At 32.3% G+C, this 16,520-nt stretch overlaps 2 protein-coding genes across 2 annotated transcripts; one reads left to right on the top strand and one right to left on the bottom strand.

Annotated features, from left to right (window-relative positions):
- Nucleotides 1-9,395: 9,395 nt before the first annotated feature.
- LOC139842506 (secreted RxLR effector protein 161-like) lies at nt 9,396-9,866 on the top strand. The gene has a single exon (XM_071832638.1). It carries the CDS (start codon nt 9,396-9,398, stop codon nt 9,864-9,866), a length of 471 nt encoding a protein of 156 aa, XP_071688739.1.
- A 1,858-nt stretch (nt 9,867-11,724) lies between these two features.
- LOC139904188 (phospholipase A(1) DAD1, chloroplastic) lies at nt 11,725-12,834 on the bottom strand. Its single transcript, XM_071886120.1, has one exon. The coding sequence runs from the start codon at nt 12,817-12,819 to the stop codon at nt 11,725-11,727; it is 1,095 nt and encodes a 364-aa protein (XP_071742221.1). The 5' UTR covers nt 12,820-12,834.
- Nucleotides 12,835-16,520: the final 3,686 nt, after the last annotated feature.

Raw genomic sequence — 16,520 nt, 5'->3', positions numbered from 1 at the left:
TCAAGCGTATGTGGTTAAATATAAATACGTCAAATTATAAATCTCTATATTAAATCAACGGGATATCATTTAATTAATATAAAGCCAATTAATAGCCCATAGTCCAATTTTCACAAGTGTCGGTCTTTTGTCCAAACCCCAATTATGGTCCAAAGCCCAATAACCCAATCTTAATATTTAGTCCAACATCACGATTACTTCGGCTTAAATAAGCATAATAATAACTTAGCTACGAGACATTAATGTAAAAAGGTTGAACATAACTTACAATGAGTATTAATAGCGTAGCGTTACACGGATAGAGTTTCGACTTACAAAACCTTAAAACATTCGACACTATAACCTTATTATTATTATTAACTTAATATTAAAATTATAATTAAAATATAAATATATATATTGAGAGAGATCAGAGAAGTAGTTGATGAAGGTGTGTAAAATTCGTCGACCAAACGTTACAATTTATAGGACCTGACCACTCTTTTCTTCCCATGCGATCGCATGGGATTAACTCCTCCAGGCCATGCGATCGCATGGCCAGCTGGATCAGCAGCCATCAACTTGTTTTCTAGCTTGCCGACACTTTATTTAAATATATATATATATATATATATATATATATATATATATATATATATATATATATATATATATATATATATATATATATATATATATTATTATATTTTTGTGCATAGTAGACTTGTAATTTTAGCTCCGTTGACTTGCTCGTTGATGCTCGGTTTACGTCTCGGTTCCGAATTTTCGAACGTCCTTTCGTACGCTTAGATATTTTGTACTTTGTGTTCCGCGACTTGTACTCTTGTAATTTTTAGACGTTTCTCATCAATAATTTGAACCACTTAGATTGTACTTTGTACTTCTGAGCTTTTTGGTCGTTTGCGTCTTCAAATCGTCGAATCTGTCTTTTGTCTTCACCTTTTATTATTTAAACGAATATCACTTGTAAATAGAACAATTGCAACTAAAAGCTTGTCTTTCTTGAAGGATAATGCTATGAAATATATGTTCGTTTTTAGCATTATCATAGACTCACGTGGTTAAGTATAACAGGGGGTTCAAATCACATGTTGGTTGAAAAAAACTTTTATGACCATTGCTAGATGGTGGGGTCCGATTTACGATTACCATAACTGCAGTCTTTCAGGTAATCAAAATCAAAAATCAAATCGAAATTTTTAAAATCAAAATCAAAAATCAAACCAAAACCAAACTGAAAACTGAATTTGAAATCGGTTTGGTTTCCATTAAAACCGTATTCAACTTTCAAAATCATTTTTTTACTTTTTCCCTACGAAATGAACAAACATTATCGTATTAACATCGTAATATATCCTACTAAACTAATATATATATATATATATATATATATATATATATATATATATATATATATATATATATATATATATATATACTAGTGAAATGACCCGTGGAACCACGAGTTTATTTAAACGAAACAGTTTAATGATATATTTTAGGTATTAAGTGAATGTAAATGCTAAAGTTATTTAGTTTAATGACCCGTGGAACCACAGAGTCCGACTAAGAAACTCGTAAGCTGAACATTTCATCAAACACCTAATGCATATTAAACAATCCACATCCAATCATAAGAGATAATATCGGTTGCCATTATATTTTAAAAGTGTAAATTAAAATATAAATTTAGAATTAGTTTCCTTCTGCCTAGGTTTTATACCTTTTCGTACTCAATTCAAAATAATTAATAAAAATAATTCAAAATTATTTATTTTAAAAATTAAAATAATTATTAATAAGATTTAATTTTAATTCAAAATTATTTAGATTAATGACATTACCCACCATGCTTAGATTTTTTTCTTTTTCTTTTTGATTTTTTCTTAACAAAGGAATTAGCCTAATAATGACATCATCAATATAGGATTTTAATATTAAATATATATATATATATATATATATATATATATATATATATATATATATATATATATATATATATATATATATATATAATCGAATGTATATATACGAATTTACAAAATACAATAAGCTTATAAAATATCATAATACAATACATATTATATCAAGAAAATAAACAAAATCAATAACCAAGAGAAAGTCGATTTGAATTAATTACATGTATAAGAATTTGGAGAGAAAGAAATTAGAAAAATTATGAATTAATACTTAAATATGAATTCAAATCGGAGTAAACATACTTTAACTTGAAAAGGTAAATTCTATACTCAACTCCTATATCTAACACGTAAATATATACAATAATATTAATAACTTAATATATTTATTTAATATCGTCCAATTTGAATTCGGTTTTCGGTTAACCAAATTTAGAAATTTCAAAACCAAACCGAACCGAACCGAAAACCGAATTTGATTTCGGTTTTCGGTTTCGCTTGATCCGAAAACCATTTTTCAAATTCGGTTTGATTTTTTTTGGTTTAGTTTCGATTTGGTGTTTAGTTTAAAAGGTTCCATTCAAACCGATGAACACCCCTACCGTGAACTAAGTTGCATATGTAACTTTCTAATAACGTTACCTAGCAAAATTTTGTGATTCATCGGTTTTTTAGGATAAACCGGGAGCTTCATAGGAATTGTAAACAGTCAATCGGCATATAAACATGACTGTTATTGTACTGAAAAGGTCCTCCAGAACATAAATGCATAAGAAACTTTTGGTTACACATTGTACAATATGTTGCTATAATCCTACCTGGAACGTAGTGTAGATTCTGCAGTTTTGTTGAAAGTTAATTGATTGAATGTTTTGTTTAAAAATGATGAAAGTGCATGAGTAAAATTTATGTATTGCCAAATGGAAGTTGTTGTAATCTCGTCCAAATAAGGTACAAAACCTTATCTTAAAAATTCAAGACATTTCAAAAAATCTTTTCTAAAATCTTATCCTGATAAAGTACACGTCAGTTGCAAGGTCGACCTTGAGAGCTATGCGACTCGTACACGAAGTGCTCAGGACCCATAAAACACATTAAGTCGCAAGTCGCAATGAGACAATGCGATTGAGCGAAACCTTTTTTCTCGGTCATGTGTCTAAGTCTCAGATCCGGACTTGAAATTCCTCAGGAAAACAAGGAAAACACACGAGTCGCAAAGTTTCAACTGGGGCTTGCGACTTGCAAGAGCATTTTGGCAGTTTCTTTTTTTAGGGCTAATCTTTATAAGATGTTTTGATCAATAGCATTTTACTGTACTTTTTTCTTTTTTGACAGAAATCAAGAATATATAAAAACTGAAAGAGCTTAAACTCTCAAAAAATTACAACCATCTGAGCCATTGCCTAACAATTAAATGAGATGACCGAATTACTGAAACTGTTAGAATACTGCAAATGAAGACTCCAAGTCAAATTACCATATTTGATAATTTGACCTTTGGGATCAGAAAGTAAACTTTCATCCTTTCCCTTTCAAGATACAAGTTCAACTAGCAGCCAAAAGTAACGGTTACTAATCTGTCCACAATTCCACATTTGTAAAAGGAGGCTCCAAAAGATTTATTGGAACCATTCCTTATTTGGAATTAGCCGTTATAGCTTTGTATGTATAAAACACTTAGCAAGAATGTAATCAAAAACTAATTCAATTGTATCAAATAAAATCATTATTCAATACAAGATCAGATTATCAATTGTCATTATCAAATTATCAATTTAACATGGTATCAGAGCAAGTGTAGATCCAAGGATCATTACATCTCTTGCTTAAATCATTTACCAGAAAATTTCAAGCTGCAATGTCCATAACCAACGGTAGCTCAAAAATACAGGAAAAAAGTTTCGTAAATATAGCTGCCATGTCACATAATGACAGTAGCAAGTTAAGAAACACTTACTGATGTGTTTTAGAGGGTATATGAAACGGTTATTATTTTTACACTAAATACTATGGAAAATAACCTAAATTTAATACTAAAAAACAATAGGCAAGTATACCTATCGTATAGTAATATAGCTAGGATAAATTCGGGGATATCGTTTCAAGGACTACGTTAGGTTGTCAACAAGACTTTACGGTTAATTATATAGCTATTTTAGTAAGTTAGTAATTTATAGGGTTTTTATCGTTTAACGATCGATTTGTCAATTGGATTTTCTGATATGAGACTAGCAATTTTTAACAATATTGAGGCACTAAATTTATTCTAAATGGTGAAAAAGTAAATAAAAGTTACGGCGTAAGGAAAAATAAATAACGGTAAATATAGCAGAAATTTGACTAAACGAGGTAAAAATATATATAAATGGATTATGCTTATCTAAACCTTTTAATACGTCATGTTTGATATTTATCTTTTTAAATAATGGGTTAATTTCTTTTATACTAGAAATATTCAATTAGTCCACCTGGAGTTCTCCAGCGCGGACATGTAGTCAAAATTACCCAACGCAAGTGTCCTTGTCGTCGGGATCCTAACGACTATAATTGAATATTTCTATTAAATAATGATTTACACTGTGACGCGGTTTTCACTTTTGTCAACAATTATACCAATTTTCCCTGTGTATAATCCACCCCTGTGTCAACTAGTTTGTTTTAAATTAATTTGTTCCCGTGTCCGGATAAAAGCACAATTATTAGTATATATAAATAACCCGTTTACTGTGTCCGGTCAAACGTATATGGCTATTTATATATACAGCTAATTGTAAATATATATATCAAATTAACGAATTTTCATTCTGTTAAACAAATATATAATCCATTAATAGTCAATAGTCCAATTTTACAAGAATCGTTCTTTTGTGTAAACATTAGATAAAAGTATAAATTAATTAACCCAAACCATATATTTTTAGTCAAACATCACGATTAATTGGCATAGATAAGCATAATATAAATTTAGCTACGAGACATGGGACAAGGATAAAAGATACAACTTACAAACATCTTCAGTTTCATTATCTTCAAACGGTTGGAACTTGAAATAAAAATACGTGTAATATATTTATTACAACATACTCGAACTAATACCCATGCAAATTAAATTAGAAAATAGGAGCAATAGAAAAATTGATACATGTGTACTTGTGAACTCGGAGTAATAATCTATTTTTTTTTCTTTCCATTTTGAACTTCTATTCCGTACTATTTATATAGCCAACTCTTGTGTGTGTTTAGTACGTATTTAGTGTGTGTTTTGTGTGTTTTTATTGGTGTGTTTTTTATGTGTATGTGTAGTGTGTGTGATATCCATCATACTCTGTAAAATCTTTATTTATTTGATAATATACTTCTTCATCAGTTCAATTATTTGTAAAATCTTTATTTATTTGATAATATACTTCTTCATCAGTTCAATTATTATTATTATTATTATTATTATTATTATTATTATTATTGTTATTATTATTATTATTGTTATTATTATTATCTTGCGAACGTGCAGAATCGTTACAACTTGTCTGGTGCTAGCTTTGATCTTTTGTACTTCGTATTTGTTGACTTATACATCTTCGTCTTTAACTGATTTCTTGACATAATTTTCTCCTCGAAGCTCCGTTTACATTCTTGAATTATTTATACAATTACAACTTGAAAATGAAACAATTAAAATTAAAAAGTTATTATTTTGGACCGATATTGCGACTAGAAATGTATACGTTTTTAGCAATATCACTTACCTGAATGTCTTGTGCCAACCATCTGAACAAAAACCACGTCCTTTAATCAATATCGAACAACCATCATCAGGTTATAGGCAACCGGTTGCAAACCACCATCAAACACAAGAAGAACCAAGGTGTGTATATTGTGGTGTGTTTAAACACACAATAATTCAGCGTTTCAAGCTCATAGGATATCCCAAATGGTGGAACAAAGAAAAACATGGCAGAAAAGTGAAGATGAAAGCACAGGAAGCCGGCGGCCACCATAAGGTTACCGGCAACAGCACCTTGCAATCATCAAATAGAGGTACTTTGATTTCTAACCTTTTTGATCAATCATACAAATCTGCCAAATGGGTGAGGGTAAAACCCTCTAACCCTAAAGCCATGTTCACCCCAAAATCGACCAAGCTGACAAAGGAAAAACCCAAATCGGTCAAAGAAAACCATATAGGTTTTCTTGCCTTCAAAATATTGAAGAAGAAGAAGAGGGATTAAACCCCCATATTCGACCTCAATCGACCAAATCAAAAAGGGGTAATTCCAATCAATTAAGAGCACCTCAAATTACAGGAGAAAGGGAGAAATTAAAACCCCTTTTTCGATCTACATCAGATGGGAATAACGAAATTTCATCTTCTATTGATAAAGAAAAAATAAGGTTTGGGGATAATGAAACTTTATCTAATAAAGAAAAAGTCAGATGTGGGGATAATAAAAATAAAGGATTTGTGGGGATAATAAAAAGTGGGGGAATGAACCCACGTTATGTCTCTGACCATGAGGAATCTGGGAAAATGAAAAACAAGGGAACGGGTATGGAATGGGTAAATAGAAAACATGGATCACTACACAAGTTTTTTGGGCCGATACAAGGAAAAGATGGGCACCACAATTAAATGATAAGGAAAGTCAAAAATAAAAGTGTTTTGTTAAAAGGGCTCAATATTTTAATTCAAATGGTTTTGTTAAGGCCCAAACTATTATTTCTCAAAATCAGGCCCAAAGGTCTAACGTTTTTGATAAAAAGGTCCAAAACTCAAATTTGTTTGAAAATAAACATTTAATTAATGACTCTTTTACCGGAAAAGCTAATACGATTTTGAATAATGAAAAAAGTAAAGAATGGATCTTTGATTGTGGCGCTACCCACACCATGAGTTTTGAAAAGAACGACTTTTATGCTCAATCAAAACCTCGGGTTACTAAAATTAAAACGGCCAACGGTGGTGTTGTACAAGTCGAAGGGGGTGGAAAAATTGAAATTACTCCGACTATGAACTTATCTAATTGTTTATATATTCCAACCTTGTCACATAAACTTTTATCCGTTAGTCACGTTACAAAAGAATTTAATTGTTCCGTTTTACTACACCCCACTTTCTGTGTATCCTTCAAGATATCCGAACTGTGGTGATTATTGGGCGTGACACCGAATGGGGCGGGTTGTACTATGTGAACGAAGTAACCCAACAAGGTACCGTGATGCTTGCTCATGGGACACCTACGAGGAAAGCTTGGTTATGGCATAGGAGGATGGGTCACCCATCGGCCGGATACTTACATACTTTATTTCCAAGTCCTTTTCCATCGAACGTTACTTTAAATTGTGAAACTTGTATTTTGGCTAAAAGCCACCGAAGTACTTTTAAACCTAGTAATACAAAAAAAGATGTTTCTTTTGCCTTAATCCATTCGGATGTTTGGGGTCCTGCACCGGTCATTGGGGGGAAGAACTTTCGGTATTTTGTTCTATTTATTGATGACCATTCACGCATGACCTGGATTTATTTTTTAACCCATAAATCAGAAGTTTTTGAAATTTTTTTCCCACTTTTATAAAATGATACAAACCCAATTTAACAAAAACATCTAAATCTTGAGGTCAGATAATGGAGGTGAGTTTGTGAATACTTCAATGAAACAATTTTGTGAAAATAAAGGGATTATTCATCAAACATCTTGTGCTCATACTCCCGAACAAAACGGAGTATCCGAACGAAAAAATCGACTACTTCTAGAGATGACAAGAGCTTTATTAATTGAATCCAAGGTCCTGAAAAGTTTTTGGCCTGAAGCCCTTGCTTCCGCTACCTATCTTATCAACCGTTTACCTACTAAGGTTTTGGGCACAAAAACCCCTAAAGATACGCTTTCCCAATTCCATACCCTTCCGACTTCATTTAGCATTGAACCTCGAATATTTGGGTGCTCGGTCTTTGTCCATATTTCAAAACATGAGCGTACCAAACTAGATCCATGTGCTGAAAAATGTGTCATGGTTGGCTATGGAATAAACCAAAAAGGATATCGGTGTTACAGTCCCAAAAGACGTCACGTTTTTACCACAATGAACTGTGACTTTGCCGAAACCGAATATTATTATGATACCCAACTTACGAGTGAGGGGGAGAAAAAGGATGATGACACTCTAAGTTGGATACAGTGGACACCTAAAACTGATAATATCCAAATTCCAACACCAAATCCAAATTCCGAAAATCCAAATCCCGACATTATCCAAAGTCCAAATCCCGAAACACCAAATCCCGAAACACCAAATCCCGAAACACCAACACAAGATTCTGAACCTCCCAAAACCTCCTCAAACAATGAACATCTAATTCAAGAGGAACAAAATGATTCAACTTCCGCTACCACAAATCCCTCACCTAACACTAACCCAAACCAAAATGAAACCGCGGAGAAATATGTCTTGACACAAAGAACCACTAGAGGTATTCCACTTGAACGATACTCTCCAGAATGGGAAAACCCAAGATCAATGTATCCTATGGCTAACATTGCACAGGGAAACCTTTCAAATGAAGCACGAAAATTTAATTCCGCATTATACTCGGAGGAAATTCCAACTTCTGTTGATCAAGCATTGAAAAGTGAAAAACGAAAAAAAGCTATGGAAGAAGAAATAGAAGCACTAAAGAAAAGTAACACATGGGAAAAATGTGTTATCCCTCAAGGAAAAAAGGTTGTAGGTTGTCAGTGGGTGTTTACGATCAAACGCAAACCAGACAGAATCGTTGAAAGATATAAAGCTCGTCTTGTTGCTAAGGGTCATACTCAAACTTATGGGATAGATTATTCCGAAACTTTTTCCCCTGTTGCAAAAATTAACACCATCAGAGTTCTCTTCTCTATTGCCGCTAATGAAGATTGACCACTTCACCAATTTGATGTAAAGAATGCTTTTCTCCATGGCGAATTAAAAGAAGAAGTGTATATGGAAGCTCCTCCAGGATTTGCAGGGAACTTCAATTTGAGGGAAGTTTGTCGACTTAAAAAATCTTTATATGAGTTAAAACAATCCCCGCGGGCTTGGTTTGGGAAATTTATTTTATTTATGAAACAAAATAATTTCAAACAAAGTAACTCTGATCACACTCTTTTTCTTAAACAAAAAGAAAATCTAATTACATGTTTAATTATCTATGTTGACGATATGATAATAACAGGAAATGATAAAAAAGAAATCTCCAACTTGAAATTAAACTTATTTAAAGAGTTTGAAATGAAAGATTTGGAAAATCTAAAATACTTCTTGGGGATTAAAGTATTGAGATCCCGACAGAGAATTTTTGTTTGTCAAAAGAAATATATTCTTGATTTTCTTGCAGAAATAGGCATGATTGATTGCAAACCGGCTGATACTCCCATGATTCCAAATCAAAAGCTATATATGGAAGATGATGCAGACCTTGCTGATAAAGGGTAATATCAAAGAATGGTGGGAAAACTCATTTACCTCACTCATACTCGACCAGATATAGCACATGCTGTAGGAGTCGTAAGTCAATTCATGCAACAACCACAAGTTTACCATATGGAAGCTGTGATTAGAATAATCAGATACTTAAAGAAGACATCAGATCATGGAGTGGTTTTCAAAGGAAATGGACATTTAAAAACTCAAATATATACCGATGCAAGCTGGGCTGGAGAAAAAGGGGATCGAAAATCTACATCCGGATTCTTCACACTTGTCGGAGGTAATCTGGTGGCACGGAGAAGTAAGAAACAAAAAGTTGTATCTCTTTCAAGTGCCGAGTCAGAATTTAGGGGAATAGCAAAAGGGGTTGTTGAAGCGCTATGGATCAAGAAATTGTTGACAGAAATTGTTTTCCCTCCAAAAGAAGCCATTCAAATCTTATGCGACAACGAAGCCGCCATTGCCATTTCGGAAAATCCGGTTTAACAGGACAGAACTAAGCATGTTGAAATCGACAGACATTTTATCAGAGAAAAGTTAGATGCCGAGATCATTTCTCTTCCATCAATTAGATCAAAAGATCAGCTAGCCGACACCCTCACCAAATCCGTTAACGGAAGACTCTTCAACGATGTTCTCGACAAGTTGAACATTGAAAACCCCACTATTCAACTTGAGGGGGAGTGTTAGAATACTGCAAATGAAGACTCCAAGTCAAATTACCATATTTGGTAATTTGACCTTTGGGATCAGAAAGTAAACTTTCATCCTTTCCCTTTCAAGATACAAGTTCAACTAGCAGCCAAAAGTAACGGTTACTAATCTGTCCACAATTCCACATTTGTAAAAGGAGGCTCCAAAAGATTTATTGGAACCATTCTTTATTTGGAATTAGCTGTTATAGCTTTGCATGTATCACTTAGCAAGAATGTAATCAAAAACTAATTCAATTGTATCAAAGAAAATCAATATTCAATACAAGATCAGATTATCAATTATCATTATCAAATTATCAATTTAATAGAAACTATCGTAGGAACTATGTACTTTTTTTATTTTATTTCATACTATGCTCATGCATGCCAAAGCAGCCAAACTCGATATCGGTAATTAATTAAGAGAAAAATCTAACAAGTTAATTATTTGATCAACTAATCAATTAGCAAAGATTATGCGGTGGACGGTGGTATTACTGGTGCTAATTATTCTAGTAAACATGAAACATATAAATTCATAAGTCAAAGATTATTAATTGTTGACAAAATATGAATGGAATAGAATATTTAAAAGGAGCTTGACCAAAAGCATTAGAATGGCCGGTGGTATTGGTTATGTCATTTTCCATCAATAATACAAGACAAATTTCATCTTTTAAAGATTTAATCTGTTACTACAAATTCTACAAAAAAGAAAAAAAAAACTTTATACAATTTATTTGTCGATCAATTAATTAGGCAAAATAACCAAGCTCGAAGAGAAAGAACGTGTTCCAATGCTGAATGAAGTCCACGTATACCTTTAGATGTGTAATTAATTATAAACTCATACTTTTTGATTATTCAATAGTGCTTTTCATACTTATTACATTTGCAATTATCTATAGTCCATAATTTATAATTAGTTACAATAAATACATAATTATGTTTTAATTATCTATACTTTTTAATTAGTTACATTTACCGTCTCATCTTAAGTATTCACTGTTCTTTTCATAGTTTTTCTTTGTCAACTTTGACTGTAAATATTTTTATTTGTGCTATGTAATATCTGATGAAAATTATATGAATGGATTGAGTTTTAAATGTCTTTATTCATTCATATAATTTTCATCAAATATTATATAACATAAATAAAAATATTTACGATCAAAGTTGACAAATGAAAACTTTGAAAAGTTAACTATGACATTTAAGATGGATGGAGAGAGTAACGTTTAAGTGGTATGATCATGTTTATGTTTGACAACAAACTAGCTAGAGTCGGACACGATGATAGCTATAAATTGTAGTTGAAATTGAAGCTTGTAGCTAGCTAAAAACTGCGTTTGAAGATTCTTTTTCAAAAAGTACATGAAAAAAGTCTATATTTCAAGTTATATACTAAGGCATTGTAACACCAACAATTTACCCTTATTTGGTGTTACTAAACGGGAATTATTCAATGATAGGATTTCAGGATTATTAAAACTATAATTCTCAATACCTTGATCACTATGAATTTAATAATTATCATAGTACACTTCTAATTAACATAGGAACTTGATGTGGTATGAGTAGACATTTTCATATACAACTAACTATTATAAGCATTATATAAATTAAATAAGGGTTTGAATAAAGTAAATTTACTTTATGGAAGGGATAGTGGTAGCTTTGTTGAGCATTTTTCTCGCACCAGCCCTAAATGGACATGTCGAACTCACAAAGCCATTCACAAGGTCAAGATAAGTCTTTAGATCATGACATGTTGCGATGTTAATACTGTTCAATTGTAATGAGTCTCGACTACTTAACCGTAACTCATGCCCTATGTTAGCATAAACCCAACGGCTATCGTTAACGTTCGTTTGTATCCATTCAGTTATATGTGTCACACGTGCATTATGCTCGTGTACAACGTCATTACTTTCCTCAACGAAAAAACCAGGTACTTTTGTGATTAGATCGTCTGAGTTGACTATTCGCAGAATTTTTGTTCCTTGTTTTTCTAATTGGTGGCGAAAACTTCGGTTGCCAACCCTAGGTCCGCCAAATGAGATAACAGAGAGATGAGGTGAGTGTTTGATTATTGTTTTTATATCGTAAGCGGCTAATATAGCTAAAGAAGCTCCAAGAGAATGCCCGGTGAAGGTCAGGCTTACTGGCTCTTCACCGTACAATTTTAATAATCTTAAAATTTCTTGTTGTAATAATTGTTGTAAACTCGGGCATTTTGTTGTGCCCGAAGTATACAAGCTTAAAACCCCGGCTTCAACCATGGATTCATGTATTTTTTCATTATCGTTATCAACATTGCAATGAGTGAGAGTGGCTCGTAGATTCTCGAGCCACTCCAAACAAGTGGCGGTACCACGAAGAGCGATGACTATGTCCCGTCTCCCAAGCCTAGAGATTTCATTTTTGTCCTCACAAACCGCCACGTACCCTATCCAGCTGGACTGCACTTGTACCCATCGTGGCAATTTCTCTATCCAACGTGGCAATGGAATTGATGACGTGGCGAATAAATTTTTTGTCACTCGATATCTATCCACCCCGGACCGTTCTAAAATTGTACTCTTCGTGTAACGACATGAAGCATAAGTAGAGGAAGAAGGATCAAAATCAAACGATTGGTAAGCTGCCTCAACAAAGCTACCATAGCGAATGATCTCGCCACGTAGACCTTCATCAAGTGGGTCCAACAAGCCTTCCCAGTTTTTTGAGCCATGGTACTCCATCCATCTTTCGTTTAGTTGACTTTGAGGTCGAGTTTGACGATTTTGGTCGAAGTCAACGAGCAATCTTTCCCATTTATCGGAAGCTCGAGTATTTTTGGTTGTTGGGTTAGTAATTGTATTATCGGAAGTGGCGCAATACCAACGGTATAACGGTTCTTGTGGTGTTATCTTAATGGTTAGTTTGAAAGGAAATGGTGGTTTGAAAGTAAGTTTCATTTTTATAATGTGGAAATTTAGAGTGTGAAACTTGAGTGTTAAAGCTCGCTAGGTTTTAGAAGGGAAATGAGTAGATTATATATATTGGTCGAGAATTTGTGATAAGTACACGTGTAGCTGTATCGTTACAACAACAATTTAGGGTTTTGAAAATGACGTTAGAGTTGTGCTTTTACAGTTAGGACCTGGTGTTGTTTATTTTCTAAATCATAAAAGGTTATTCTAGAACTTTTGTAACAACGTTATTTTATTTTTTGTTTATACTTTTTTTTTTTTTTAAAGGTTGAAAAACTAATAATGCGGACCGGTTTTCTAATCAGTTTAATTCAGTTCAAAAGGTCATTGGCTTGACGGTATCATGATTGCCCTTTAACTCAAAAGGTTGACGTTGTTGTGAACATATTTTATAAATTATTGTAAATATCTGTGTAAATGGCGTGTAAGTTTGCCTTTATAAAATCATATTCATTCATTAGTTACGACTATAGAGTGTCGAGATTTAACCTGATACTTATGATTATATCTTTTATCCTAAGCTTGGAAATGTATTAAAGTTGTGTACAACTGCATGAATTATTGAAAGATAAAAAAAGTCTACAAATTTAAGGTGAAGGACGAGATCACACATGCCAAAACTAGATTCTACTCGCTTGATCACTATATTAGTCGACAAGTAACTGCCTTAACATCTACGTGACAGAGATAGTCACATAGACTTGTATTGCAAATGACCTTTTTTATACGAATTTAAACAGTATTGGAAGTTCTTTTTATGAAAAAGTAAAGCATGTCAGTACATAAATTATTATTTTTTTTTTTTGCGGAAAACAATAATTAAATTATAAAATGATTAATAATTTTATCAAATAGATGAAAATTCTCATTCAAGTATACATAAACTATTAAAGAGGCTCGAATTAAACGGATATTTATCAAGTAAGAGTTGGTATATAGTAGTTATAAGTTTGATTAACTGCTAGTAGTAATGGGATACGGTCCGTCTTAAAATAGTATTCAACAAGAATAATGCGCGTTTGATTATTTGTAATGGGTGATGTTTACGTAAAAGCCATGATATTTGCTCTCAATATAATTAATACTACGAGTAACTGACTAAGACCTAATAATAATATGAAATCAAAATGGAAGGTGGAGAAAATGCCAAGTAGTTAAAAACTAAGGCATGTTAAATCCGAATAAAAACAGTCAATTCCAAGATATATGAGAACGCCGTTTTTCGTTGTGAAACAAAGAAACCAACAAAAGGCAGTATCAATCATCATCATCATTCATCATTTATAATTATACTTATACTTATAAGTTATTATACTTATACTTACTTATAATTATAATTATAATAAATTATATATATTCAATAAATACTCTCCGTATTGTTTGGAATATAATAATAATTATAAAAAATGTTATACATTTATTATACTTTTATAAGTATTTTCTAACAAAGTCCCTTTATGGTTCGATGAACGCGAATAAGAAACTTTTATGATCAAGTAACAACCGTCAATAACAAATTTGTAAGTAGCCATTATAAAAAATTATTTAATCCAAGTTAACGGCAATCTTAAAAACTATCGTTGAAATTTTTATTTATTACGTAGCCTTCTCAATTTATTGTCCTGATAAAAATAGTTTAATAAGTACAATTGTTACAGTTTAGTTTTGATAAATAGATACCTACCTTAACTACACACACGCACGCATATGAAGGGGGGAAGTAACTAATCGGGAGGAAGCGGGGGGAAGCAGAATATTTTTTTTTCGTTATTTTTGGAATTTTTTTCAGGCATCAAGATCATACGAAAATATGAACATTTAAAAAAGACACTTCGTGATGAATGTTATTATTTAGGCGAGAAAACGATCGACAAAAATAACATTCAAGATAATATTGATCGTGAAAAATGTTAACGTTTTTTTCTTCTTCATGTTTTGTGAAGTCTAATTTAGCCCGATTTAGAGTTTAGGTTTTAGGGTTTAAGGTTTGGTGTTTTGGGTTTAGTCCCTAAACTCAAAACCCAAAACCCTAAACCTCAAACTCTAAATTTCTAAACCCTATAAACCCTAATATCTAAACCATAATATCTAAAACCTCAACATACGCTCGAAAAACACGATAATTGTTATATATTACTTTTTCGAGCGTTTTTCCGCCAAAATAAAAACATTTATCACAAAGTGTCTTTATTAAATTTTCATATTTTCATCCAATCTATAATGTTCGTGAACAAAGTTTTTTCAAAAAACGAATTTTTTTTTTGCTTCCCCCGCTTCTCCCCGATTGGTTACTTTCCCCTTGATCCCACTGAATATATATATATATATATATATATATATATATATATATATATATATATATATATATATATATATATATATATATATATATATATATATATATATATATATATATATATGGTAGAGATTATGTGAGAACTAATTATTGATAAGAACCATAAGCTCTAAATTCGAACAATTTGGAGATAAGAGCCAACAATGTAGGTTGTGATCGAAAATTGTAATTGTGTGCACGAAAATTGTAAATTCGAACCATAAGCACTATAAATACAACCCTATGTAACCTGTAATTGTGTGCACGAAAATTGTGACGACCCGACAAAATCGCCATTGACGACGTCGTCAACTTAGGTCCCGTTACGTGATCATAGTCCCTAAATGAGACGCGTTTGACCAAAATTATGTCACATTCATTTGAAACGTGTATGACTTGCAAAGTTTTGAGTTACCAAACGGTTCGACAACAAGTTTAAGTTTACAAAAGTAATAAAGTATAATTTAAATAACTTGCGACATAATAAGTTGAAAATCACAGTTGCTATCAATAGCGTATGCATGTATGCTTGACCCCAAGCAAGTAATCAAAGTGTGCGGAAGCATGTATCAAGTAGCCAAGTATGAACCTGAGAAACATATAGAAAACTGTCAACGAAAAACGTTGGTAAAATCATAGGTGTATTAGTAAACGTTGTTTTTGAACCACAAGATTTTGTATAAGTTGATTATCTAAATCATTTGCATTCCAAAGATGTTGTTGTTGTGGAGCACCCAATTATCAAGACTTAACTGTATACGAACCCCGTTATCATAGTGTTAGAACCTACACTATACCCGAAAATATATTTCACCCATTAACGGTAGCGAACCGCCTGAGCGAGGGCTCGTCAAGCCCATGTGATCACATAACATAAGTTCACGTTTACACTCTGCAAGTGTAACTAATGATAATTGAATTGAGGCTTTTTGTTCTAACCCCACGTGGAATGTTTGTTTTCATACTTGTGTTCAAAGCATAAAAGTATAAACCGTATATGTTTCTCATCCCATGATTTAAAAGTATAAAAGTTGTTGAAAAGATGGGACTATGATCTCACCTTGAGTGCACGAGTATAAAGGTACTTCATAAAGTAAACGTGTGCATGAAAGTTGTTTAGTCTTGACCTAAACAA

The sequence above is a fragment of the Rutidosis leptorrhynchoides genome, chromosome 4, assembly GCF_046630445.1.
Source record: "Rutidosis leptorrhynchoides isolate AG116_Rl617_1_P2 chromosome 4, CSIRO_AGI_Rlap_v1, whole genome shotgun sequence".
Taxonomy (NCBI): domain Eukaryota; kingdom Viridiplantae; phylum Streptophyta; class Magnoliopsida; order Asterales; family Asteraceae; genus Rutidosis; species Rutidosis leptorrhynchoides.
Note: the sequence above shows the minus strand (reverse complement) of the source record. Positions and strands in the feature narration are given on the sequence as shown.

What these genes read in the sequence shown, in the direction of transcription:
- LOC139842506 (XM_071832638.1), top strand. Translation starts at nt 9,396, where the DNA reads ATGGTGGGAAAACTCATTTACCTCACTCATACTCGACCAGATATAGCA.
- LOC139904188 (XM_071886120.1), bottom strand. Translation starts at nt 12,819, where the DNA reads ATGGAGTACCATGGCTCAAAAAACTGGGAAGGCTTGTTGGACCCACTT.